At 56.5% G+C, this 25,439-nt stretch overlaps 9 protein-coding genes across 9 annotated transcripts; 5 read left to right on the top strand and 4 right to left on the bottom strand.

The window, feature by feature from the left end:
* Positions 1 to 2,110: 2,110 nt before the first annotated feature.
* Positions 2,111 to 4,370, top strand: ColSpa_11575 (fimbrin; the record flags this gene model as incomplete). Its single annotated transcript, XM_049277787.1, has 4 exons — positions 2,111 to 2,133; positions 2,240 to 2,450; positions 2,516 to 2,993; positions 3,247 to 4,370. 4 exons carry the CDS (start codon positions 2,111 to 2,113, stop codon positions 4,368 to 4,370), a joined length of 1,836 nt encoding a protein of 611 aa, XP_049133744.1.
* Positions 4,371 to 5,033: 663 nt separating this feature from the next.
* On the bottom strand, positions 5,034 to 5,652 carry ColSpa_11574 (sterol regulatory element-binding protein 1; the record flags this gene model as incomplete). The annotated part of the gene is made up of 4 exons (XM_049277786.1): positions 5,034 to 5,153; positions 5,203 to 5,386; positions 5,457 to 5,490; positions 5,550 to 5,652. The coding sequence occupies 4 exons, from the start codon at positions 5,650 to 5,652 to the stop codon at positions 5,034 to 5,036; spliced, it is 441 nt and encodes a 146-aa protein (XP_049133743.1).
* Positions 5,653 to 5,656: 4 nt separating this feature from the next.
* Positions 5,657 to 7,395, bottom strand: ColSpa_11573 (sterol O-acyltransferase 2; the record flags this gene model as incomplete). The annotated part of the gene is made up of 4 exons (XM_049277785.1): positions 5,657 to 5,829; positions 5,852 to 6,545; positions 6,603 to 6,965; positions 7,033 to 7,395. The coding sequence occupies 4 exons, from the start codon at positions 7,393 to 7,395 to the stop codon at positions 5,657 to 5,659; spliced, it is 1,593 nt and encodes a 530-aa protein (XP_049133742.1).
* A 2,318-nt stretch (positions 7,396 to 9,713) lies between these two features.
* Positions 9,714 to 10,986, top strand: ColSpa_11572 (pre-mRNA-splicing factor srp1; the record flags this gene model as incomplete). The annotated part of the gene is made up of 4 exons (XM_049277784.1): positions 9,714 to 9,796; positions 10,357 to 10,456; positions 10,519 to 10,739; positions 10,791 to 10,986. The coding sequence occupies 4 exons, from the start codon at positions 9,714 to 9,716 to the stop codon at positions 10,984 to 10,986; spliced, it is 600 nt and encodes a 199-aa protein (XP_049133741.1).
* A 3,344-nt stretch (positions 10,987 to 14,330) lies between these two features.
* On the top strand, positions 14,331 to 15,703 carry ColSpa_11571 (putative mitochondrial chaperone BCS1-A; the record flags this gene model as incomplete). Its single annotated transcript, XM_049277783.1, is given in 5 exon segments — positions 14,331 to 14,434; positions 14,494 to 14,895; positions 14,906 to 15,206; positions 15,269 to 15,405; positions 15,460 to 15,703. Coding segments are annotated over 5 exon segments (1,188 nt in total).
* A 921-nt stretch (positions 15,704 to 16,624) lies between these two features.
* Positions 16,625 to 17,636, top strand: ColSpa_11570 (60S ribosomal protein L18-B; the record flags this gene model as incomplete). Its single annotated transcript, XM_049277782.1, has 5 exons — positions 16,625 to 16,628; positions 16,653 to 16,859; positions 16,943 to 17,047; positions 17,132 to 17,496; positions 17,559 to 17,636. 5 exons carry the CDS (start codon positions 16,625 to 16,627, stop codon positions 17,634 to 17,636), a joined length of 759 nt encoding a protein of 252 aa, XP_049133739.1.
* A 440-nt stretch (positions 17,637 to 18,076) lies between these two features.
* ColSpa_11569 (rRNA-processing protein cgrA) lies at positions 18,077 to 19,722 on the bottom strand (the record flags this gene model as incomplete). Its single annotated transcript, XM_049277781.1, has 8 exons — positions 18,077 to 18,151; positions 18,205 to 18,366; positions 18,437 to 18,565; positions 18,632 to 18,985; positions 19,152 to 19,202; positions 19,265 to 19,417; positions 19,550 to 19,595; positions 19,718 to 19,722. The coding sequence occupies 8 exons, from the start codon at positions 19,720 to 19,722 to the stop codon at positions 18,077 to 18,079; spliced, it is 975 nt and encodes a 324-aa protein (XP_049133738.1).
* Positions 19,723 to 20,031: 309 nt separating this feature from the next.
* Positions 20,032 to 21,885, bottom strand: ColSpa_11568 (uncharacterized protein; the record flags this gene model as incomplete). The annotated part of the gene is made up of 2 exons (XM_049277780.1): positions 20,032 to 21,567; positions 21,628 to 21,885. The coding sequence occupies 2 exons, from the start codon at positions 21,883 to 21,885 to the stop codon at positions 20,032 to 20,034; spliced, it is 1,794 nt and encodes a 597-aa protein (XP_049133737.1).
* Positions 21,886 to 22,693: 808 nt separating this feature from the next.
* ColSpa_11567 (magnesium transporter protein 1) lies at positions 22,694 to 23,861 on the top strand (the record flags this gene model as incomplete). The annotated part of the gene is made up of 4 exons (XM_049277779.1): positions 22,694 to 23,044; positions 23,114 to 23,214; positions 23,270 to 23,625; positions 23,677 to 23,861. The coding sequence occupies 4 exons, from the start codon at positions 22,694 to 22,696 to the stop codon at positions 23,859 to 23,861; spliced, it is 993 nt and encodes a 330-aa protein (XP_049133736.1).
* Between the last annotated feature and the right edge of the window lie 1,578 nt (positions 23,862 to 25,439).

The raw sequence follows: 25,439 nt of genomic DNA, 5'->3' as shown, positions 1-25,439 counted from the left end.
GTGAGGCGGGGCGGGGGGGGGATGGACGAGAAGGGCTTCCGATGTGGAATCGATTTGGCTAGGAAAAAAGGTGCTTATCCAATGACTTGGGATGCTTGTCACAAATTGTATCAGGTGAAGCTTGAGATGAGGAGGTTGAGCTGGTCGTTCATGTTCTCTCGAGAAGAGACATCGACGCCGCGATGAGGGCATCGGGATTGAAAATTCGGGGTGGGGTGAGGGACGAAGCGGGGACTGTGCATCCCGCCGTGAAACACTGTACGATGACGGCCTAATGACCAATGATGGCACAGTGCGTTTCTACCTTCATTCACCGTCACCAGCGAAGTCCCATCCTCCCTGCCTCATTGCACCAGGGCGTTCCAGAACATTGCCTGAATCGGCCTACGGGCGATGGCCAGTCACGGCAAGGAAGATGGGGCGCGGATGAGCATGGGCGTCTAAGTTGGAATACGTACAGGCGGGCATGATCGGGTACCTTGCTTTAAGGTCGGACAGGCATTTGCGGCCGGCTAGGAAATAATACGTTGAAGTAAGGCCAGGCGAGACAATCGGAGGAGAGACAATGCAGGGAAGGGTTATTTTCGAGGCGGACCACGTCAATGGGCTGGACCCATCGAGGAGCATTGCGGTACATCGTACATGCTTCCTCGGCGCCTCAAGGATTCGTGGACTTACAGGCACGAAGCATCGTGGGACTCGCAGAACATGTGTCTGGGTGCCTGGCGAGCCACGTGAGCGCCGACGAGTCTGTTTGCTCAAAGAGGAGTTTGCCTGCAGCGACCCGAGTTGGGTTTGCAGGCATCTCCGAGTCATCTCATCTACCTGTACACACGACGGAGACTAAGGTATGAGGCAAACAGCAGCCTGCAACTGCGTACGTTGGCGTTTTACGCAAGACGCGCGCTCTCTCACACACACGCGAAAGCACGAAGGGAGCAAAGAAGGGAATCGCCGTCGCCGCCTTACGCAAGTCGTTGTGGCTGTGGCTGGTGGCCGTTTGAGAGCAGAGACGGGAAACGCAGGTCGGGTACCTCGGCGCCGCGTTCGTGTGCGTGGGGACTACCTTGGAGATGCTTGCCTACAGTACAGCACACGAGCAGAAGAGAAATAGCGGGGCCCGCTTCGCCCGGATTGAGACAGGCTTCCCGCGTATTTCTGTGCAACCCGACGGCCGTGGTTTTTGGCTTTGCATTGATTCGGGTGGCAGGTTTGGAGTCTTCCTTAGCTAAGCACAAACGCCGGATGTACCCCACCGCACCGGTTGGGCTGCTGGGTACAAACGAAGGGATGACTGTAAGGTACCAACCAGCGCAATGATGTACAATGTAGACACCCAATCCAAGTGCTCAGGTCAGCTAATGCCTGTATCATTACATCAATGGCCCCTCCCCGCCCCCGCCAACAAAGTACCTACCTACGTAAGTCTCTCTCACATTCCATCCGACCCCATCCCCCCTCCTCTTCCTCACGGCACAGCGCAGCGCCATCAAGCAGCACAGCATTTGCACAGCCCATTGCCAGCCCAGTCCAGGAACCCTGCTTGGCCTTCCTTGCTTGACCTTGCGACGAGCATCAGTTCGCCCAGGCCTCCCTTTTTTTTTCCCCCTCCTGTTAACGGGTACTGACGCCCTGGTCTTGCTTGCTTGCCTTGACCCCATCTTGCTGCCATCATCATCATAATCTCGCTCTGCGACTCTCCTCATATACAACGCTGCAACTACACCGTCAGACCCGCAATCCCCCTCCCCCCCCCCCTTTCGGTTCTGACTTCTCCAACACAACGAACGAGAAGAGTCACCCTCAAACTGCTGTTCCAGACTCCAGCCCAACTGAACCTCATCCTGCTCGTCGTGAGGTACGGTACGGATACTCAGCCAGCCAGACCCAACCTCCACCAGCGTCCGTGCGTTCCGGAGCTTCCTGCACATCTGCCACTCCGCTTGGTCCCTGATCAACTGCTTTCCCTTCGCGCCGAGCGCAATCTCGAGACCTTGACCTCCCTCTTCCCCTCTCTCCTGACCGACTGTCACACACACCCGCCGACTTCTCTCAACACAGTCTTCGGCCTCGTTCATCAGTTTGCGCGCACCCTTAGACGCCCGCCAACATGAACGTTCTCAAGCTCCAGAGGTGCGCAACCGCATTCCTGCCCCGCACCGCATGATTCACCAAAGCGCTCTCTCCCCGGGGGCCGCTCTGCCTCGTCTTTGCTGTACTGACAACTCGTCACTCGTAGGAAGTATCCTCAATTCCCTCAGAACGAAATCTACGGCCTGAGCGACGCCTTCCGCAAGCTCGACATTGACGACAAGGGCTACGTCGACGAGGCCACCGCCATCAAGGCCACCCAGCAGAGCGAACGCCAACCCTACGATGTCGTACGACAGGCCCTGAAGGAGGTCGAGCTCGACTCCTCCCGCAGAGTCGAGCTGGAGGACTACGTTGCAGTACGTTCCCAGCCCTGCACCCCCAGCCGGCGTCCGCTTCCTCGCTAACAAAAAGCGCCTTGCAGTTGATTGCCAAGCTCCGCGAGTCTTCCCCAGCCCAACAACGCATGTCGACTGGCCCCGGCGGCGCTCCTCCTGCTGGCATCGTCGCGCAAGCAACCGGCAAAGTCAGTGGCCATGCCTCCAAGTCGAGTGTTGGCAAGATTCACGTCCAGGGCTCCAACGCCAACGTCACCCACACCATCAACGAGGATGAGAGGACGGAATTCACCCGTCACATCAACGCCGTCCTGGCCGGAGATGCGGACATTGGAAACCGCCTCCCCTTCCCCACTGACACCTTTGAGATGTTCGACGAGTGCAAGGACGGTCTCGTGCTGGCCAAGCTCATCAACGACAGCGTCCCCGACACCATTGACGAGCGTGTTTTGAACCGCCCCAAGAACAAGAAGCAGCTCAACGCCTTCCAGATGACGGAAAACAACAACATTGTCATTGAGTCGTCCAAGGGTATCGGTCTGTCGGTCGTCAACATTGGCAGTGGTGATATTATCGAGGGCCGAGAGCACTTGATCCTCGGTCTGATTTGGCAGATCATCCGCCGCGGCCTGCTGAGCAAGATCGACATCAAGCTCCACCCTGAGCTGTACCGCCTGCTCGAGGACGACGAGACCCTCGAGCAGTTCCTGCGTCTGCCTCCCGAACAGATCCTCCTCAGATGGTTCAACTACCACCTGAAGGCCGCCAACTGGCCTAGACGGTAAGTGTTGTATTCCCTGGCCTAGACCACGGGTAGTGCTGACTTTTTTTTTTTTGTTCAGGGTGAACAACTTCTCCAGCGACATCAAGGACGGTGAGAACTACACTGTCCTTTTGGCGCAGATCGGTTCCGAATATGGAGCGACGAGAGCTCCCCTCCAGACGAGGGATCTCCTGCAGAGGGCCGAGGAGATTCTGCAGACCGCCGACAACATGGGATGCCGCAAGTTCCTCACGCCCACGTCCTTGGTCGCCGGCAACCCCAAGCTGAACTTGGCCTTCGTTGCCAACCTCTTCAACACCCACCCCGCACTCGACCCCATCACCGAGGAGGAGAAGCTCGAGGTGGAGGACTTTGACGCCGAAGGGGAGAGAGAGGCCCGCGTCTTCACCCTTTGGCTAAACAGCTTGGACGTGCAGCCTGCCGTCCAGTCCTTCTTTGACGACCTGCGCGACGGCACGATCCTTCTGCAGGCGTACGACAAGGTCATCAAGGGATCCGTCAACTGGCGTCACGTCAACAAGCCCCCGGCGCACGGCGGCGAGATGTTGCGCTTCAAGGCCGTCGAGAACACCAACTACGCAATCGAGCTCGGCAAGCAGAACCGCTTCTCGCTCGTGGGCATCCAGGGCGCGGACATCACCGACGGCCAACGGACCCTCACCCTCGGTTTGGTGTGGCAGCTGATGCGCAGGGACATCACCCTCACCCTCTCGACTCTGGCGCAGCGCCTGGGCAAGAAGGAGATCACGGACGCCGAGATGGTCAGATGGGCCAACGATATGTCCCGCAAGGGCGGCAAGTCGTCGGCGATCCGCTCCTTCAAGGACCCCGCCATCGGCACCGGCGTCTTCCTGCTGGACGTGCTCAACGGCATGAAGAGCAGCTACGTCGACTACGACCTCGTCACCCCCGGCCGCACGGACGACGACGCCTACCTCAACGCCAAGCTCAGCATCTCCATTGCGAGAAAGATGGGCGCGACCATCTGGCTGGTGCCCGAGGATATTTGCCAGGTCCGCAGCCGCCTGGTGACCACCTTTATCGGTACGTTGATCTTTACCCTTGGCTCCATGCACCCCCGCGTTTCTAGTGCTAACCCCCTTGGCAGGATCTCTCATGGCGACGGCAGAGAAGCAGGGACTGTAAACCGTCTTTGATGAACCCCCCCCCTTTGTTCTTTTAACGCGGCGCGAATGTCTGTCATGTTTCTCTACGAGGATAGAAAAAGGCCAAAACTGCGGCGAGGCTTTGTTGATTGTTTAGTTTGAATGAATCCAATGATGAATTCCATGCAAGGTGCTCGCTTCCGGACGGTGTGTGATGTGTGTGCTCAAGCCAGGCCTTGCCGCAATGGAGAGCTTCCCTGGGCGGTCTTCCTTGATGAGGCGGGGCACGTGGTCCTGCGTTCAGCTGTGCCGTGGACATTGCTCGCGCGGATCCGGATGGCCAAGGGGGGAGAGGTTATCAGCACGGCGATGCTGCCGGTCTCGTAGAACCCGTGGCCAGCGGCCCTCCCGGTTACATTGCGCCGCTCACGATGGGCCTTTGCACGCAAGTGTCTATGCTACCTCCGAGGACCTTGGGGTCGGAAGTGACGGCGAGAAAGGGAGGTGATTTCACGTATTCTGAGGGACAAAGGCAAGAAGCGGCGTCATTCACTCGGGGCGGGAACACATGGCTCTGGAAACCCGGGCCACTACAGGCCCATGATTTAGAAATAAACACAAGAAACAGGAGCTCGAATGGGTCCACACCAACTACGCTCTGTTATCCAGCAAGAAGGCCTCGCGGCAGGCAGGGCCGCGGCTACGGGAAACGAATCACAGAATGAGGTACAGACTACACAGCAGGCTCGGCCCTGTGAAGATGCCGAACCAGAACATGATGTTGCCAAGGACCTTGCGGCCCTTTAGCCACCGCGTGCGGCTTAGTTGGACAAGCTGCAGTTGCGTTGTCAGTTTTATGCTTCACGGGGGTGGGGAGACGTACCGGCAGCTGGCACATTTGCATGAAGAGGAGGTAGCCCCTGAGCTTCTTGAAGATGCACCACATGACCAGCTCATGGACGCAGGCCGAGAGGAAGAAGGTGATGAGGGTCGCCGTGTGGCGGTTCACCTTCATTGAGGAGATGGAGCTGTGGTAGACGTGCCGGAGGAGAAAGTTGTGGACGGGCCTGGGAGGGGGTGGTTAGATGGGCTGCTTCTCGTGTCCAAGGGCCGCTTCTCTCAGACGGGGGGGCTTACCGGTTCCAGTCGCGGGCGAATTGATCCCAGGAGACTTTGTCATTGTTAGCAGGCTGGGCCACGGTTTGATCGAGACCAGGGGTGATGACATACCACTGTTCCACCAGGCGTCGTAGAAGCTGCGGTCCGCAAAGTAGGTGATTTCAGCGAGGATGTTGAGGATTGTCTCCCAAATGAGGTACCATGCCATCTGCATCGTGTCAGTCCTTTGCTCTCAACGTCTTCAGCCGTGTTGGCCGGCCATCGTCACTCACCAGATACTCCATCATGAACGGGAAGACGAGATCGCTCAGCATCCAGGGAAAGTAGCGGAAGCGCTCAGCCAAGGGCATGCCGGTCTCCTTCATGGCTACGGTCTGCATCACGACCGGATCTATCACGGCGTTAGAGCATACCCACGGATTGCATAGTCAGGAGGGGTGGCCCACAGATGAACGCTTGCGACACCATGATCATGACAAAGATGATGCCAAACGTGGCGGCGGTCTTCTCGGCGACGTAGTACCAGTCAATCGACTCGGAACGCGGGTACTCGAGCTCGTAGACCACCGTGGGCAAGACAATGTACTCGTAGTGGTTCTTGAAAGAAAGGTTGTTGGGGTACGCCCGCACAACGCTCGTCGCTTTCCCTCGTAGCTCATCCGTCAGGCCGTCAATCTCCCATCGGATGATGCGCTCAAAAACGCGGACCTGGTCGGCGTCGAGCGGCTCTCCGGATTCGATGGCGTGGGAGATGCGGTCCAGGTCGGTCTCGTCGGAGCCGCGGACGTGGGTGACGGACTGCCGGCGTCCCTTCATCTCGGCCGCAGACGGCGGGTTGGCCAGGTGCGAGAGGGAAATTGTCGACGCGGAGGGGCTGGTGGCGGACGGGAACTCGGTCGGAGCAACGTGCTCCAGCTTCTTGAGCTTCGAGAGGAGAGATTTCCGCCTCTTGTAAGCTGAGGAGAGGTACCCGTTGTAGAAGGCGTACGAGTGCTGCTTCATGAGCATGATGATGCCGTGGAGGACGAAGAAGACCGTGTGTGTCCAGGGCCAGTCTCGAATGAGAGTGAGGCCAACGACGCCACCGATGAACAGTGACTGCCATATCTAACGTTTTGTGTAAGCCTCTGCTCAAGCAGCCCGGGCCGGGAGGGTTCCACTTACATTCTGGATGATCCAGCCGGACCTGTCCCAGTCTATGTAGCCGCTGAAGATGAGCCGCTGCAGTATCCAGCTCACGCCGGTCGCGGCGCACAGGACGCCATCGGATGCCAGGAGAACAACCACGTCCCGGCGAAACATGATCTTCATGATGTCGTTGGTGCCTAGTGGGCTCCCCGTCGCCTTCCAGTTCGTGGCGCCAATCTTAACGACAAAGAGCGCCACGGCCAGCCAGAACAGCGTGTAGAACCCGTAAAAGGGGCTGTTAGCCGTCTGTTGGTTCTGCCTGTCAAACGTCGAAAACTGACGTGTGAAGACCAAATCGCTAAACTTGCCCGCCCGTCGTGGCTTTTTCGGATCCTTCTCCTGCAAACGCGTGAGTGTGAGTCGCCCAACTCCCTTTTGATGCTCGTAGCAAAGCTTCTTGACTTACCCTCTCCAGCCCTCGCTTGATGATATCGCGGAGCTCGCGGTCATCAGGCGAGAGCACATACGTCTTGAGACGGCCGTTGTCATCGCGAAGAGACTCGTCGACGCTCGAAGTCTCGGACAAGGTCGAGCCGTCTAAAGACAGCTTCCTGTCGGCGTTTGACGAGTTCTTGAGCGGTGATGCGCCGGGACGGACCAGGGCCCGTTCCTTGCGTCGTCTTGCAGACAGCTTCGGGTCATCGTAGTCCTCCTCGCTCGGACTCTCTGACGGAGTCGTCGACGACGTCGTCCGTTCGCGGTTTGTCGCTCTCAGAGCATCGCGTAACGAATGGGGCGATTCCGAAGAAGCGGGTAATGTAGCTTCCATAGATGCGGACTCGAAGGCTATCGATGCCGGTGGCGGAATAGATGGAGCTAATTCAAGCAAGTAAGCTCACTTGAGACGAACACAAGGGCCGCTGCCAGTGCGCTTATAAGTGAACTTCAAGTCTCAAGGCGTGATGATCTGGAATGCAGAAACGCTCTGGTGAACCGGAAAATGTCGAGTTCACTGGCGCTTCTTTAGTTGAAACTTATTATCGGAACAAAAGCCGAAGAACTGGTAATGGATATATATGTGGGGGATAATCGCCAATGTCGACGTAACGGTGCGGCGACTTTGTCTATGTCAGCTCGCCCGACCGGGATGTGTGCGCGAATGCTGCACTGGTGAGTTTACCAATGACTCGGTTCGAGTACGAAATGTTTCCGAAAAAGATCTTGACAAACGATTTGCCAGGCACAGCAGATGGGTGTATACAGAGAAGAGATGAAACATGAGCAGATGGGGAGTTAGGCTGGGAACTGGCAACGGTATCTATAAAAACAACCAAGTGTTATTGGATTTGCGGGTCTAGCGGGCTCATCGCCGGTCGTCCGCCTCTGACATATAGTTGCAAGATGGTCCGGGATGGTCAGACAAAGACGTTGGGTTGGTGGAGGATCAACCGCGACCGAGGCTTCCGGGGCCTTGAGCCTACACGGGCACCACAAGTTGGATTCGCTCTCCATTGTACGAGTGCGAGCGTGATCATTGCGAATTGTGCGCTGGTGAGGCTCTCCCGCTTATTCCGCTGGAGAACAGAGAGCGACGGGGAGCCGGGGATAGAGGAGGCGACATCATGTGGATTAACTGTGGTGATATCAGACAAAGTAAAAACGGCGAGCATGCAGGCGAGAAAATGGTGCCCGCATGCCCGCCTCACAGGCAACCCCAGTTCGCATAGATGTTAACTAGCGAGTAGTATTCCTTCCAAGAGGGTTTGTCGAGTGCGAGGCTGCCAGGTATCCCGGTACGTACAGATACCGAATAGCATGTGATGTGAGTGAGTGAGGAAGAGAACCTCGATGCAATTGAGACATACATAGGGCAGCGACGAGCCTCCCCATGTGTCTCTGTTTGGTGTCTCGGATGTTTTGTTTGGCCAGGTACACTAGATGCCGGCGATGGTGTGCTCTTTTCTGTCGTCTTTGGCGATATGGCAGAAGCAAGGGAGCGTGATACTACTGCACATTGCAGTGAATGCGTCTCCTCAAAAGGCGCTTTGAACGAGCCTCGGGGTGCAATTGAGCTTGCTGTCAACCTCATGCTCGGACAATTGGAGCTCGGCAAGTGCTAGCAAGATGCGGTCTCTACTGTACTATTCTCCTACACCTAGGTGTTGCACCGTGTGGCCGGAAACGGGGAGACACCTCGCATCCGCGCTCGAACCCGAGTTGTCCGACGGTGTGTTTTTTCGTCTGCCACCTGTACCCAATACCACGGCGAACACCGCGGCGGAGACGGAGAGGCGGGCGACGATGATTGTCAGGTCACATTCTGGGAGTTTTGAGTTGCTGCCGAAGCGCGTGATCCGATGCTTCTCGGTGAAGCCTGTTTGGTCACCTTGCATCGTTTTCGGGTGCTAGAAAATAAATTTCCTGTCCTGGTCGGCCATGACATCACTAGCGCCCGAATGGGCCGGGTGTGCCTGACATGGGGGGGGGAAGACGGCCCTGTCGCAAGGCCGATTGAGGTTGCTGGGGCGCGCGCGCGAAGGGGTCGTTTGGGCTCGGGGGCACTTGCGCTGCTTGCCGGCGTTAGCTGCAAATCTGGCGGCGGCACAGTGACCGCTGTTGTTTGCTGAGACAGTGTAGCAGTGGAGAGGCATCTGCCAGCGCAGCGCGTTTCGAGGCTTCTGGAAGCTGGACACGGAGAGAGGCCCCAGCGCACATTCCACAGTAAGGGGGGCCAGTGAGAAACGTCAAGTGCAGTGCGCGTGGGCGTTGTTACGTAAGCTTTCTGTATCTGCGCCATCCGAGCGCGGTCCTCATCTGACCAACCAACGCCCTCATTCCGAGTCAAGAAGCGGGTCCGCGACTAAATGCGGATATGCTATGTACGTACCTCGCCCAAGCTCGCTCGCCGGGCTGCCGTACCAAAATCTTTTTGCTGCGCCAGGCCGATCAGAAGCCATCTCTTTCTTCTCCTCTTCAAACATCACCAAACCACCACGCGCATCGACTTCCCTTTTACATCCCCCCCGTCACGCGGCTCTGCTCCATCAGGCCCTGATTGTCGCTGCATCTCCATCGCGAGACCAGACTTCTTCTTCATCTCCTTGCACGTTTTACTTTCGGCCTTGCAGCCAAGTCAGCACAGCAATCATGTCGCGCGGTGGCACCACCTTGTACGTGACTGGCTTCAGCCACGGAACTCGCGCCCGAGACCTCGCCTACGAATTCGAACGGTATGTCAACTGAAAATCAGAAAACCTCCCACGTCGATGCCTCCGTCCGTCCTGTTTTCCCGGCACGCGAGAGCCATTCCGACATTTCCGATATTCCATCTCCTTGCCTCGCTCGCTGCCTCCCCGCCCACCGCCTCCGTCCTCCCGCACTTTCGCACCTCGTACTCGCACTCGCTGCTCCTGCCTCCAGCATCAAATATGCTTCCCTCGTCCTCCGTCCCCCTCGTCGATGCGTCCTGTCCTCGTTCGCTCCGGCTGCCTCCCAACCCACCGCCCGTTGTCCGCGCCGCCGTGGCCTGCCAGCGCTCCCGTGGCTGCTCAAACACACACCAGCAGGTTCTGCTATGCCGACGACGGCCGACGTTTTGTCTCTGAATGAACAAACGGTTTCCCATGTATGTATCGACATGCTGACATTCTGACTCGATTATAGCTATGGACACCTTGTCCGCTGCGACATCCCTGCTCCTCGTTCGGCGTCTAGCAGACTGTGAGTTCCCACACCTTTGGTTCCATCCGTTTCCCGCCCGCTGCCAGTTCGGGACTGACCTTTCCGTCAGCTTCGCCTTTGTCGAGTACGAGGACCGTCGCGACGCTGACGATGCTTACCATGAGATGCACAACAAGCGCATCGGCCGTGACGACATCCTGAAGATCGAGGTAAGGGACACACGGACTTGGTCGTTCGACTGACCTCCATGCTGACGACGTACGTCCTGTAGTGGGCTCGCACACCTCCTAGTGCGTCGTGGCGATTCGACTCTGGCCGGGACCGTGAGCGCGCTCCTCGTCGCTCTTCCCCTCGTCGTGGCCGCTCTCCTTCTCCCCGCCGCAGCACCCGCGACTACTCTCCCAGAAAGGATGACCGCCGCGACCGCGACCGTGACTACGACCGCGGCGACCGACGCGACACTCGCGAGCGCTCCCGCAGCCCTGACCGACGGTTCGTGCCCCTCTTGGTAACGCGAGTAGACGAGCAAGTACGCTGATTCAGGAACAGTGACCGGGACCTCAAGGACGATCGCGACGACCGGGACCACCGTGAGAACGGTACCAACGGTGACGACAGAAAAGGTTTGTGCACATCCGCAAACGCCAGGATCGCCTGCAGACAAACTGACACCGATGCCATTGTAGCCCTGGACAGCCCCCCCCCTGCCCACGAGGACCTGGATGTTGCTGCGGAGTGATAAGTATACTTGGCAATTTCTCTTGTCGGGTTGTGCGTGGCTATGCCAAAAAGTTTTCTGATTTTTCTCCCGGTCCTACCTTTATCATTTGAACCTGGATCTGTAAAGTGTCCTCACCTTCTGGGAGCTTTTTAGGCTCGATGCGACCGATCCGGCTTCTTCGAGCTCAGCACGCAAGGCCTGGGCCATTCGACACAGGCAGCACTCGAGTTGTTAGGCACATCGGAAAATCGACCATCGGCGGGACTCCCCATTCGGCGACGAGCTCGAAACGACGCACGGTTTTGGCAGGCGGCCTTTTGATAGCATTACCCCCATAGTAGTTTAAAAATTGAATGTAGGTCTTTGCAGAAGCACTTGCTCATGCAGCCTGACGACGTGAGAACCGGCGACTCCTAGCTGGGCTTGGAGGCATGCCGTCGTTGTCGAGCAATCGACGAGACAACGCATGGCTTGTGACAGCATCGATATTGCGTTCATGTCTTGGGCAATAACTCGCCGTTGAAACGGTATCTTAAGCACTTGCTGGCGAACTCTTGGGAAGGGCCCTCAAGGCTCAGGCAACGCCCACGCCGTGTAGAGGCCTCTTTTGTAATCGCCATCCACTCCCTCACCATGTCAGACGCAGACCGAGCCGACATCGGGGCCATCTAGCTCACCGTGGCACTTGCCCGTGGCCTAGGATAGTACCGTATCGGGCAGGCCTTTGTGAACCATTCCCTTGTACTCGATCGAGCTCATGGGAGACGCGGCGTATACTTGTTCCTGAAGACGAGTTAGGGTTCGTGATGGTGTGGTCGAGGTGCTCTCTTTTGGCAGGTCTCGTCCTTGCAGGATGAGTGTACGTATGGGATATCCAAAACCAAGACGTGCTGGGCTTGATGAGAAGCCAAGGGATCAAGTCGGCGTATAGTCCTGGTAGGTAAAGGCCATAATCGGGATCAATGTTCGAAACGAGCGGAGAGGTGGGGAAGTTCTTTCTTCCTCAGTGATTGTGCTGACGTGCTCGGCGAGCAGCGCAGTCGAGCAGCTAGGCTCGTCCTGTCCTGGGTCTCGGTGGTGAAGCGGGGAAGACGGGGGGCGGGGTGTGCTTTGTGGAAGCAAGAGAAGCGCGCTTGTCGGCATTGATAGGGACGATCCGGAGGCTTGGGAGGAGGGGGATTCGGTAAACTCGCTCCGATGTAACCCGGACGAAGCCGAAATCGAGGGACTTGCAGGATACTTTGCCTGGGCAGGTCTGGTGAAGTGGAGTTTGGGAAACCGTTGGGTCCATGTACTGAATACTTATGTCTAACCTGCAATGTTCCGTGTCGAGAACAGGATGCCGTTGCGTTGAAGGCAAGACGGTAACAACCGTCCAATGTACACGTTTAGTAAAGAGTTGAAGAATAATTCGGGCGGGCAAGATGGCGAGCTTCGTTTGGCCAGGTTCGACTCGGACAAATGGCAGTGTAGCAGAGACGGCCCAATGACGTGATGGTATTTCCGTGTGTAAAGGATTGTCCGTATACTGAGACGAGGCGGTCACAGGTTGGTGGTTTGTTAGGTAAAAGCGAGCAACGAGACACTGCCTGTACCTGGTCAGAAGTGATTTGACCCCGTATCTAACACGGAATGGAGTCAATGGCACTGGCGTTGATGCTAGTTTTCAGTTCTGGGACAGTTCTAGTGACGCAGCTTCTCTCGAGGGATTGTTCCCCAAGCTCGCCAGTTGCATTGTTGGCCAAGGATTGCGCCGATTGTCCCTCCCGCGTGAGCCTGTCCTCGATAATTCTGCGGCCTCTTGTGTCCTTGTTAACTGCCATCCCTTTCGGTTTTCTCTCCCGTGGCACATGGGCATTTGCATAGTGTCAAAGAGACAAACAACACGAAGTCGGCGGGCTCTCCCCTTAGGATCCTTGGGGAGTAGTAGTGTAGTGTAAGTACTATACCTCTGTCGCTGGACCCCGTTTTCCCCCAGGCTGTCGTCATGGGTGTGGAGAGAAAATATTCCCCCGCTGGTTGGAGCTGATGGGAAGTCGAGTACATAGTGTTGTCGAATTAGTCCAAAGTAACGATACATGGCCGCTCTTCCCAGTTCGTCTCAAAGGCGGGCACTTTTGGTTGGGAGTTGGTCGTGTCAGCGGGTAAAGGAGTTGTCGTGGTTGGTTCCCAGTGGTGCGTCACTTGATCGTTTTCCGGCCTGGAAGTACCGGTACCTGCAGTATCGTCCTCGCCCAGCCAGGGTAGCAGGTCGACTGTACCTGACCAGCGACCCGCGACGGACAGCTTCCGTCCCCCTTCCACTCCCCGGAGCTGCCCTGGCTGAGCCACGCCCGCTGGGGCCGCCCCCCGGTGACTTTTTCTCCAAAAAGCTGTCACTGCTGCCACTGTCACTGACTGCCTGCCGCCTGCTCTGCCGCTGCCGCCAGCGCGTCCTCAATTTGGCATCTGGATCTTCGTTTTGCGCCTCTGCGTCTGTGTCTGCGTCTGCGTCTGCGTCCTCGTCGTTCGGCGTCTTTTACGACCCAGTGATTCATTCCTCCTCGCGGCTTCATCTTCCACCCTCTCATTGACTGTTGCGACAGTCGAAGCCTCGGCGCAAACAGTCACCTTTTCTCGAGCTACCTTTTTACCTCCCGCGCAACTCAACTCGTCTTCCTGTTTCTCCCTTTTCTCCCCGTCAATCGCATCAGTTCTCATCTCTGGGGATCTGCAAGGCTCGACCTGCCACTCTTTCCCCCCGACTCCCACGACGCGCGCCTCTACTTGAGTATCGTTGCTTCGAAGAATTACACGGTCCGTCAAGCGCTCATTGGGAATTACCATCGTCGACGAATCTTGCCTTCCGCACCGTACAGCCCTTGTTGTCGACCTTGGATCGGCCTGCACCTTAGCCGCGGCATATTGGAGACACCCTAGACGAACACCTTCGGCCAAAAAAAACCCGCGATACACACACGACCACCGATACCACTACTCGTCAACCGCCCCAACCCGACCACGAGACGCCTCTGATGCTCGGAAAACTCCCCTCTCCCTCGAACACCCACTCGATTATGCCGCCGTCGCTGTTCCCGATCTCCTCTTAGACTCGACGAATACTGCCTCCATTCTCCTTTTTTGGGTCATTCTTTTTCGAAAGCACGCTTTCCCCCCTCGGCTCCTCCGTCTTTACCCAGGAGTCGCAAACTTTTTGAACACGAATCCTCCCGTACCACCTCCTCAGAAGCCTTAAATGCAAGCAACGTCATAGCAATAAGGTGGCTTCAGAGGTTCAGCAGTGTGGTCGTCAACCAAGAGTATTGCGCTTGCACAAAATACACACATACATCCGCACTGCTCCTTGACCAGAGTCTGAAGTCATGTCGTCTGTAAGTGCACCTGCACCCGAGCTCGCCCTGATGGATCGCGGCGTTTCTCCAGAGCTTGTCTCGGTTGCGAAGAAAAGAAACAAAGACCAGACAACGTAACTGACGTCCAATCTTCGCTTGCAGTCCCAGAACAACGCGGCGGTCCCTGCCGCAGCCGCTCCGGCCCCGCCCCGGTTCCGGTCCAGTTCGTCCGCCTTCGCGAAACCGTCTCCCAGCCCGTCATTGCAGCCTTCTGCGCCGGAGGTGTTGCCGGTGCCGTCTCTCGAACTGTCGTGTCGCCTCTTGAGCGACTCAAGATCCTTTTCCAGGTCCAGAGTGTTGGAAGAGATGCCTACAAGCTATCCGTAGGCCAGGGTCTGGCAAAGATGTGGAGGGAGGAAGGCTGGAGAGGTTTCATGAGAGGCAACGGAACCAACTGCGTCCGCATTGTGCCCTACTCTGCCGTCCAATTCGGCAGCTACAACTTCTACAAGAGGGTGAGTACCAGTCTCTTTGGCCGTCATGCTGCTTTGCCGGCGGCGGACGCCTTGTGCCCTTGTGCAGCTTGCACGCACCCGTATGTGAAGCGCTGGGCCAGCTAACGGCTTGCAGAACATCTTTGAGACAACCCCCGGTGCAGACCTCTCTCCGCTTGCCCGCCTGACTTGTGGTGGTATTGCCGGTATCACCTCCGTCTTCTTCACATACCCCCTTGACATTGTCCGCACCCGACTGTCCATCCAGTCTGCGTCCTTTGCCGAGCTGGGTCCCAGATCCGAGAAGCTGCCCGGCATGTGGGCCACCATGACCAAGATGTACCAGACTGAGGGCGGTGTCTCTGCCCTGTACCGAGGCATCGTCCCCACCGTCGCTGGTGTCGCCCCATACGTAAGTCCCTTCTCCCGCCAGGCAAAGATACGTTGTGGACAGCTCTGACATTGCATGCATAGGTCGGTCTCAACTTCATGGTTTACGAATGGGTTCGCAAGTACTTGACCCCCGAGGGTGACAAGAACCCCAGCGCTGTCCGGAAACTGCTGGCCGGTGCTGTCTCTGGTGCTGTTGCCCAGACCTGCACATACCCCTTGTAAGTTGTTTGTATGGGAGCAAGCCGACGTTGACCCTGCTGACGAGATTACAGCGACGTCTTGCGTCGAAGATTCCAGATCAACACCATGTCAGGCATGGGCTACCAGTACAAGTCCATCACTGATGCCGTCAAGGTCATTGTGGCCCAGGAGGGCATCAAAGGCATGTACAAGGGCATCGTCCCCAACCTGCTCAAGGTCGCGCCCAGCATGGCCTCCAGCTGGCTCAGCTTCGAGCTGTCTCGCGACTTCTTGGTCTCCCTCAAGCCCGAGGTCGACTCTGAGACGCCCATCTGATGCGGAAGGTGTCCCATCTTACTTTACAGGTTTTCTCTCGGGTCGACCAAGGGGCATTGGGCGGAAGGATTATGAAAAAGGGTTGAGCATGGAGAGGTACTTCTTAGACAGTGGCTCCATTGTAGTCACAGCGAGGCAGAAAGACTGCCTCCCCGGGTTGCATTTCCATCCCGGCATTTCGTCCATCAGTGTTTTTATAATGTATTACAACAAGACTAGCTCGAGCATTCAACAGGGTCGGCAGGGGTTTCCGTTGCCTGCACACACAGCATGGGAGGGTCGAGCCTGCACACCGGCATCCCAGATGGACTGGTGTCATAGGGCCGGCCAGATAGACAGACCAAGGATTGCCTCAATACAAGATATGAATCGAGCTTCTTTCGCGCCAGGAACACGGTAATGATTTGCAACTGACACTGCATGGCACACTTCGATAGTGCGCTGGTTGGAAGTACTGGTAGCTGTCCCTTCTTCCTAACTACTAGGTACCTACAAGCACGTTCATCGACATGAGGTCCTCTGGAATCCAAATGCAGTACACCTTGGCTCACCTGTGGTTGAGCTTTGCCCGGCTCTCACCGAAGAAGGGGAAAAAAAAAGGGAAAAATGTTACTGACCGAAGTCTGGCAGGGTCCCGCTGGCTCCGCCATCTAAGTTTGCTGCAGCTCCGAGTCCAGCCTCGGTCTAGCGGGCCCCGCCAGGAAATTCATCGATCCACCTGACATCAGCGTTTTGATTGGCCCAGCACCAGTCGCAGTTTGCCCTAAGCCCACACAGCTGGATTTTTGCCGTGTGGGAAGGCGTAATTGTGGTATGCCGCCTTGGAAATCTTTTGAAAGTTTTCCTTTCGCATCACGACGACGACAACATCACGGCCGCCCATTTGACTCAGTTCGCCAACTTCGGGAGTCTTTCGACAAAATGGGTACGTAGGAATTCCCGTTCCAAGCCTTTACATGCGAGTGGATTGTGCACGCGGATTCTTTTCCCGCTTCTCGCGTCCTCCTCCGCGAGGAACATTTCGAGAGCGGTGGACTGAATTTGCTGTTGCTATTCTGCGAACTGGGCGCGCGGAAACAGATCCTCTCCTCCCACGAAGAAGAGATGCCTCACTTCTCCTGCGCTCCGCGGGGAGTGGTGACGGGCTCTCTTCGTGGTCGATGGATTGACGGACTCCCGCCTCATTCAGAGCATGCTTGAACCAAAAGGCTGACGATGGGCTCTTCACCCCGATTATAGGTATCGATCTCGACCGCCACCACGTGCGCAGCACGCACCGCAAGGCTCCCAAGAGCGACAATGTCTACCTTAAGCTCTTGGTGAAGCTTTACCGCTTCCTGACCCGTACGTCCTCTCCCACCAAGTCTCCTGATGGCCGGAGAAAATCCTGCCACAGCCGAAAATTTGACAATCGCTAACATCTTGCAGGTCGCACCGACTCCAGCTTCAACAAGGTCATCCTGCGCCGTCTCTTCATGTCGCGCATCAACCGCCCTCCCGTCTCCATCTCCCGCATTGTCGGCAACCTGGACAAGGAGGACAAGCGCACCATCGTCATCGTTGGTACCGTCACTGACGACAACCGTCTCCTGACCGTCCCCAAGTTGACCGTTGCCGCTCTGCGCTTCACCGCCACCGCCCGCGCCCGCATCATTGCCGCCGGCGGCGAGGCCATCACCCTCGACCAGCTTGCCCTCCGCGCCCCCACCGGCAGCAACACCCTGCTGCTCCGCGGACCCAAGAACTCCCGTGAGGCCGTCAAGCACTTCGGCTTCGGTCCCCACAAGCACAAGGTCCGCATCCTCTGCTCCGCGTCGTCTCCCGACCCCGGAACGTATACTGACACCCTCTGCAGAAGCCCTACGTCGAGTCCAAGGGCCGCAAGTTCGAGAAGGCCCGTGGTCGCAGACGCTCTCGCGGTTTCAAGGTCTAAGCGTTGGTGGTTGTTACCATCATCGTTCGGATCTTTACAAAAACTATCGGGGTTGGTCGTGCGCGCTCTCGTCGCGCTGGTGGACACGCTATGGTATGCCGACGGGGATGAAAATCCTCCGTCGTGCTCTACAGGGAACTTTCTGCATGGTACTGGCGTGTTTAGGTATCCAAAAAAGAATTGACGACTACGAACTCTCGCACGGCGTCGAATGGCATCTCTTGGGCGGCCTAGAGGCTGGTTTTTCACACTTCACATCAACTGGCCTTCGTTTGTGACTTGTGCATATGTGTGTGTGTGTGTGTGTGTGTGTGTGTGTGTGCGTGCATGTGCTCCAATGTGATGCTGTATTCCCCATGTTGCTTGAGCGGGACTTTCTGAGGACTGAGGACTAAGCTCCGGGGCTCGTGACATGTTTCCCACTCCTCGAATTACTATCGTTACAAGTTCTCATCCCTTTCCAACTGCACATTGCCCTTCCTCCTCAGCGCCACAAAGTACGCCTCCTTCGAGTCCTGCAAACTGGGTCAGCGCCAGACAAAAGTCCGAATCGGGGTCCGAGACGTACGCTGCGCGACGACTCGGGCTTCTCGCGAAAGACCTTGGCGAACAGGGTCTTGAGCTTCTTCTCGAACGCCCTGTCCTCGGAGCCCTGGTAGAACTTGCACACAAAGTGCCCGCCGTTCCTGAGCGTGTCGTTGGCGAACTGGAGCGCGGCGCCGCAGAGGTCCTAATGGTTCGTCCTTTAGCGATCCGGATCCCGAGTGCGAGGGAGGGGGAGAGACGAAAGAGAGACGTACCATGCTCCCGGCGTGGTCGCGAAAGGCCATGCCGCTCGTGTTCATCATCCTGTGATAGGGATTACTAAGACTGTTCACGCCGAAGCCGGATGTTTGGTCCCAAGGTGCTGACATGTCACTCAACACAATCTGCCCATCGTTTGTTAGTCCGCGCCCGTGAAGCTATACAAGCGTCGAGGGGGTGGGCAGACTCACATCCACCAGCCGCCCCTTCTTGGCTTCTGCTCCGTCCACCGCACTGGGTGGCGCTGTCGTTGCCGCAGCCTCGGACGCCGCCCTCTCCATGTCGATGTAGCTCGGTTTGTCGTTGACCACCGCAGCCTCCCCGTCGCTCAAGTCGTCGTCCTCCTCGTCCTGCTCGTGCTCTGATGACGGCGGCGGCGAGGACGCTTTCCGGCTCTTAGCCCTCGAGAGATACTCTTTGACCATGTCCTGGACGTCAGGCGAGAGGAAGTTGCCCTGGATCGTCGAGACGCCCTTGGGCGGCTGCGCGGGAATGATGTCGATGCCGAGGATCTGGCCGTTGGGCTTTGTCCGCTCGACGGCGACCTGTTTGTCACGTCAAGCCCGTCCTCTGGTAGTGTTGCACTGGTGAGCTTCACCGGGAAGGGTCTTCGTACCTGTGACCAACTGCCTGGGGCGTATCCCTTCTCAGACTTCAGCCTTTGCGTTTTTCGATGGGAGGGGGGTTTAGGTCACACGTGTGAAGACATACCAGGTCCACAACCGTCTGTCCTTTGCGGAAGATTTTATACTTGGCATCCATCTACGATCTCATGTCAGTAGCTAGCATTCTTCAGAAGCGATGAGTTCGTAGGATACTCATACCTCGAGTAGCTTAAACGCAGCCCGGCTCTTGAGCCCCTGCACCTTGGCCTCACGCGCAAACATGTCCTTACCCTGCCTCATCTTCCACCGCGAGTTGGACGACGACGCCCGCGCCTGGCGGCCAGCGACGAGGTCGATTTGGCATTGTACGCACTTTGAGGCTGTACTGATGGTTATTTGGCGCCTCGTCGCGCCCAGAAGAGTGCGACATGCTGTTTTTGACATGATGCCGGCGGCAGTATGGTTGTGGGAAACAAGAACGGAGTCAGTCCCTTCTGCACACACACTGTCTGCTTCTAGTGATAAAAAGAGCTGTAGTACCAGTCTGTCCCTGACAACAGTTGTAAAACGCTGCCTCGGTCGAAACTCAAGACATGGATGCTGAGATGCTGGAGTGAAGCTTCTGCAAATGAAGCTGGGCCGAGAACGTTGATTGGTCCAAGCTCCTTTCACATCATGACCAGGGTCTGTCTGTATCCAGCCAACTTCAACCTCAAGTCAACTCATCCACGACCTCACTATAACGATTCAGTCATTCATTTATTTGTTCGCTCGATGAACCACATGTGGCGAAACGCGGCCAGTTGGGCCTTTTGAATTGATCAAAGTCAACCGTATTTATACACCCGGCCTCGTTCAGGAAACCCTAAACAGCCCAAAGCCTAAAACACCATCCATGCATTATCCCGTATGCCCTTTTACGCCTTCCCTTAAGTCTGAACCCCGGACACAGCCTCATGCGCTTGAAACCGCAATGCCACAATCTTTTAGGCCAGGAAGCTTGCACCAACTCCTCTCCTATCCTTCTTGAGGGGCGAGAACGTCTTCTTACCGAAGGCACCAGCGTTGCGCACCATGGTCAGGTGGGTCTTGCCGAGAGCCTTTCCGGCACCCAGAGCAGCCTTGCCGGGCCGCTTGGCAGCGGCTGGAGCAACCTCGCCGTCGTCATCATCGAACAGAGTCGCTGAATCACCACCGAGCTTGCGCTTCTTCTTCTTGGTTTCATGGTCGCCCCCTCCCACGGCGTTCGCCGCAGGCATGGTGGCTTTCTTGCCCGCGCGGGCGGCCTTCGGAGGCACTACCTCCTCTTGCTCTTCGGTTTCGGGCTCCTCCGGCACTTGCTCAAGCGGTGAGCTGGCCTTGGCCGAAGGTTTGCTAACTGCGGCCGGAGCCGACTGCACGGGCATGTTGGGGGATGCCTCGGCCAAAGCCTTTTTGGGTCTGCCGCGAGGCTTCTTCGCTTCTCCCTCGGGCTTGGTTTTCGGCTTAGTATTAGTAGCCTTGGCGGGCTTCTCTTCTGGTACTTCAGCCTCCTCCGTCTCTTCCGGCCCAGCCTCGGCTTCAGGCTCTGATTCGACCTCAACCTCGACCTCCCGAGATTGAGACTGCGATTGATGAGAAAGCGGGATGTAGCTGACATCAGCCTCGTTCTGCTCTTCGTCCTCTTCGGCAACAGCATCCTCAACATTGAGCGTCTTGGACTTGGCCAAGAAGGGCGTGATGGAGAACAGCGATTTCTCGCCCAAAAGAGTCTGCTCAAGACCCTTCTTCTTAGCAGGGCGCCTGCCGCGAGTGATCTCCTCTGGAGTTCCGATGCTCATGTCGTTGATGGTAAGTTCCTCGACTCTTCGCTTCCGGCCACCCTGCGCCTTTGCGCCTCCAGCGCGTGCGGCGGGCTGCGCCGTTGGTGCCGCCAGCGGTCGGGCAACCAGTTCCGAGCGAACTGCCTTCAACTCTTCCTGCGTGTTCCGCAACTTGGACTTGACCGTGTCGAGACGCTGCTCAAGCATTTCGCTCTGCGCCTGGGCTTCTGATAGAGCAATATCACTCTCCTTACGCATCTTCTCCCTCTCCCGCTTCTCGGCCGAGAGCGTCTTTTCGAGCTCTTGAAGCCTCTTGGTCAGCTCGCGCTCGACCTTTGTGTTCTCTTGTCCTGCTTTCGCAGCAGATGCGGCCGCCTCCAGCTCTTCTTGCAATTGTTCCTTTTCGCGCTTCTCGGCGGTCAACTTCTTCTCGGCATCCTTGAGCTTGCGTCGCAGTTCGTTTTCAGTCGTTCTGTCGCCCTCCGCCTGGGCTGCTTGTTGTTCTCGTGCTCGTTTCTCGGCAGCCAGTTCCACCTCGGCCATGTTGAGCTGACGCTCCAGTTCTAGCTTCTCGGCGATTGCGTTTTGTTGGTGAGCTACTTGTGACTGTAGGTGTTCCAGCTCAGGTCTCATGGCGTTGACCTCCCTAGACAGGGTGAGCTTCTCAGCCAGCACCTTGGTCGACTCTTGGGATAGGCTATTGAGGGATTCAAGTTCGGCCTGGCACGCTCGTGGTTAGCACAGTTCGTCATGGACTGCGGAATTTGTGCGCAAGCCAACCTTGATGTGGTCAAACTCCCTCCTCTGGGCCTTCAGCTGGGTTTCCTGGTCGCGACTTGTCGCCTTTAATGAGTCTAGGTCACTGCGCGTCTGGTCGAGCTTGTCGGTGAGCTGGTTGATTTGAGCTTCCTTCTCAGCAAGTTGCTCGCGCAATGTCGAGTTCTCGTCGAGGAGAACTTGTTTGGTGACCCTCTGTCTTCTGGTGTCTTCCTCCTTGACAATGAGCTGAGCGTTGTGGATATGTTTTTGGTGCTTCATTTCCAGCTCGTGGGCTGCCGCCATCCGCTGCACAGGTGGTCAGAATTAAGCCCATCACAGTGATGGGCACTGCGTGTAGAGTCGATCACTTGCCTCGTCCGAGTCCATATTCCTTGTTTTGCAAGGCATTGTAGGAGTTGGCTGTGTGTTTCTGCGCGTAGGCGCGTCGATACGCTGGGTCGCGTAGCCTTAAAATGAGGGATAGTATATCCCAGAGCCGCGGGAACGAAAAGTGAAGCCGGTACTGCGATTAGATTGCAGAATTGCTGATGCCCGCACTTATGTCGTAGAGATCGGTAATGTCGGTGTCGGGATGGGGTTGGCGGTGGTGTTTGCGGACGTCTTTGAAATGGAGGACTGGCGAGGTAAACATGGTGCCCAAAACGGTTAGCCAGTCAACGCTGTGACCCCCCCCCCACACCAGGCAGCGTCGCCCCACTGTGTCTTCGGCGTCGCACCTCAGACAGTCAAAGAAACAGTGACACCGGTTTCCCCAGACAGGACAAATCAATTCCCGATCCCGGGTAAGCTTCGGCAATGCGCTCAGTACGTACCCCCAGCTTGCACCTCAAGTACTTGGACCCACCTCTCTGTGGGCAGTCAACCGCTGATGAGAGCTGTCCAGTTCGAGCTCGACACTGACTGGGACCTTCACTGTTCAGTGCGATCTTGACGACGACGAACACTCGCGGCGCACCCACTCGTTACGTACGCAAACTTCACCACCCGAAAAAGGCCAATTGGCCACGATTTTTGCACCGCAACCCCCTTTCGATTTTTTACCAGTCCGAATTATTAGCCCCCCAAGATGCGCTTCCTCCGATCCCTCCTGGTTGCGACCAGCTTCGCTGCCGGTGCCTTTGGAGCCAAGAAGACCCCGGAGGAACGCTTCAAAGAGTTCCACGCAAAGGCCCTCACCTCTTCTCCGATCAAGCTTGCCGACTCCAGTTACAAGACCTTGACTTCCGCGCCTCGCGATTACACCGTCGCAGTCCTTCTGACTGCCCTCGAGAACCGGTTCGGCTGCCAGCTGTGTCGGGAGTTCCAGCCGGAATGGGATCTCCTGGGTAAGACCTGGACCAAGGGTGACAAGAAGGGCGAGTCGCGCCTTCTCTTCGGTACTCTGGACTTCTCTGATGGTCGTGAGATCTTCATGTCGGTATGTGTAACACACAAAGAAGCCATTGTCAGCTGTGTCCAAACAAGCACTAACATAATCCTCGCCTAGCTCGGCCTCCAAACCGCCCCCGTCCTGCTCCTGTTCCAGCCCACTGTCGGACCTCATGCTGTGCCTTCTGCGGATCCCCTGCAGTACGACTTCACCAGCGGGTGAGTTAACCTCTTGCACAGTGCTGTAGCTCGCGAAGAGGCTAACAAGCAATAGACCCCAGTCTGCGGAGCAAGTCCACGCCTGGCTCTCGCGACACCTCACTGACCGTCCCCACCCCCCGGTCTCGCGTCCCGTCAACTGGATGCGCTTGATCTCCATCACCACCATTGTTCTTGGTGCTGGAACCGTCCTGGTCACTGCCTCGCCCTACATCCTTCCCATTATTCAGAACCGCAACCTGTGGGCCGCCATCAGTCTCATTGCCATTCTGCTCTTCACCAGCGGCCACATGTTCAACCATATCCGCAAGGTTCCCTACGTCGCTGGAGATGGTCGTGGAGGCATCAGCTACTTCGCTGGTGGCTTCCAAAACCAGTTCGGCTTGGAGACGCAGATCGTTGCCGCCATCTGTATGTTCCCCCTTTTCCGATGTTTTGTCCTCGTAAACTAACCAAACATAGACGGTGTCTTGTCTTTCTGCGCCATCTCTCTTACTGTCAAGGTTCCTCGCATCGGCGACAGCAAGAGACAGCAGGTTGCTGTCCTCGCTTGGGGTGGTGTTCTTTTCCTCATGTACAGCTTCCTTCTGAGCGTATTCCGCATTAAGAACGGCGGCTACCCGTTCTCCCTGCCTCCTTTCATGTAAAGAGGCATAAGACAACTCGGTACAACCGGAGGCAAACCCAAGAAGAGCAACGTCTCATCTCATTCTCACTTGAGTTGCTTCCGCTACGTCGCTGTTCGTCAAGACAGCTATCCTTATGGCCAGAAAGCCCAGTGTCCCCGTGGGCACGAATGTAACATACGAGATAGAGGGGTCGATCAAGGATCCCAGAAAGGACCGTTGGACCTGAAAAATGATATTCCACGAATTGAACTACATTGGCATTATTTGGCACTGCGAGCGGATACTTAGGTCTCGGACATCTGTTTTCCATTTGTGACTTCTAAGCTTAATTACAGGAGAGTATCCAGCGGCGACAGGTGATATCCACGAGCTTGGTCGGCTATGGCATTCCTGGTAGCATTCAATGTTCGGCATAACCTGGGCTCTTCTACAAACGTTTGTCAGGTCTCCTTGACGGGCACTTGTTGGCAACTATCCCTAACGAGGGGGTTTCGGACTCCTCTGGCCCTCCGTTTGCTGAAATCATCCGAAAAGCTGGCGATTCTACCGCCAGTTCCGCCTCGCTACCATATGTCTACCTTTTGGGGAAATTCAAACGACAATTTACTGGTAGTCAAGGAGAATGAGGGTAAGGTAAGGGCGACGTCAGTCCTCGGCCGGGTAAATAGACACGCCTCGCGAAGAAACACTGCAACATAGTTCGGTCTCCACGGTGCTCACAACCCCGCAGTATCCGAGACGAACTCAAGTCGATCGTTGTGTAACTCGGCCGGTTCAATGAGTCCAGGAGATTATAGTAGTCTGGTGGGCTGCTCGCACGTCTGGCCACTGGTAGAGCCGCTCTATGTGTCATGTTTACTATTACCTCCTTCCCAATGTGGTCGAGTAGCGCGGTGTGCTCAATCTCTACAGATTGTCTCGACATCGTCACTTTTTACGCGAACGAACGACGCCTCAATCAACGACAGCCGGTCAAGCTACTTGCCGAGACTGTCAAAGTGCTCAGCCAGACTCGGGGAATTTAGCCGGCCAAGGAGAATTGAAGCTTATTGAAGCTTAGCACCGGCATCCGACGTCTGCCGTCAATCTGGGGTCGAACGGCTAATGTGACGACTAGGTACGACCCTGGGCCGCAACACTATATTCCTCATGGTTACGCAATTCACGCAAGCTTTCATTTTCTTGGAGGGGGTGTGGACCACGGCTATCACAACGTCTTTTCGAGAGGTCTCATGTGCCCGTTGTGGGAGCCAGGCCATTAAACTTGCTCTCGTTACATTCTCGCCGAACATTGACGGGGTAGGCTTTGAATCGCACATGTCTGTGAATAGTGAGGGAGAAGCCCGACTACCCTGTTGCTCTTCGCAATCACTCGCATGGCAGTGGATCTGTCAGGATGCGAGAAACGTCCGATCTTAATACATCCTTCGATGTGTATGGTCTGCGGCGTAGGTTCTTGCCCGACGCCTCTGGGCTTGGAGACTTCAGTTAAACCTCGCACCTTTCTACATAGAGTTCGCAGACACGGCAAATGGCATGGATTTGGTTGCAGAAATGAATTCATATAGATTCCGTCCTTTTTGCCATCTCGGTTTT

This window comes from Colletotrichum spaethianum (genome assembly GCF_022836535.1).
Source record: "Colletotrichum spaethianum MAFF 239500 DNA, contig48, whole genome shotgun sequence".
NCBI lineage: Eukaryota > Fungi > Ascomycota > Sordariomycetes > Glomerellales > Glomerellaceae > Colletotrichum > Colletotrichum spaethianum.
Note: the sequence above shows the minus strand (reverse complement) of the source record. Positions and strands in the feature narration are given on the sequence as shown.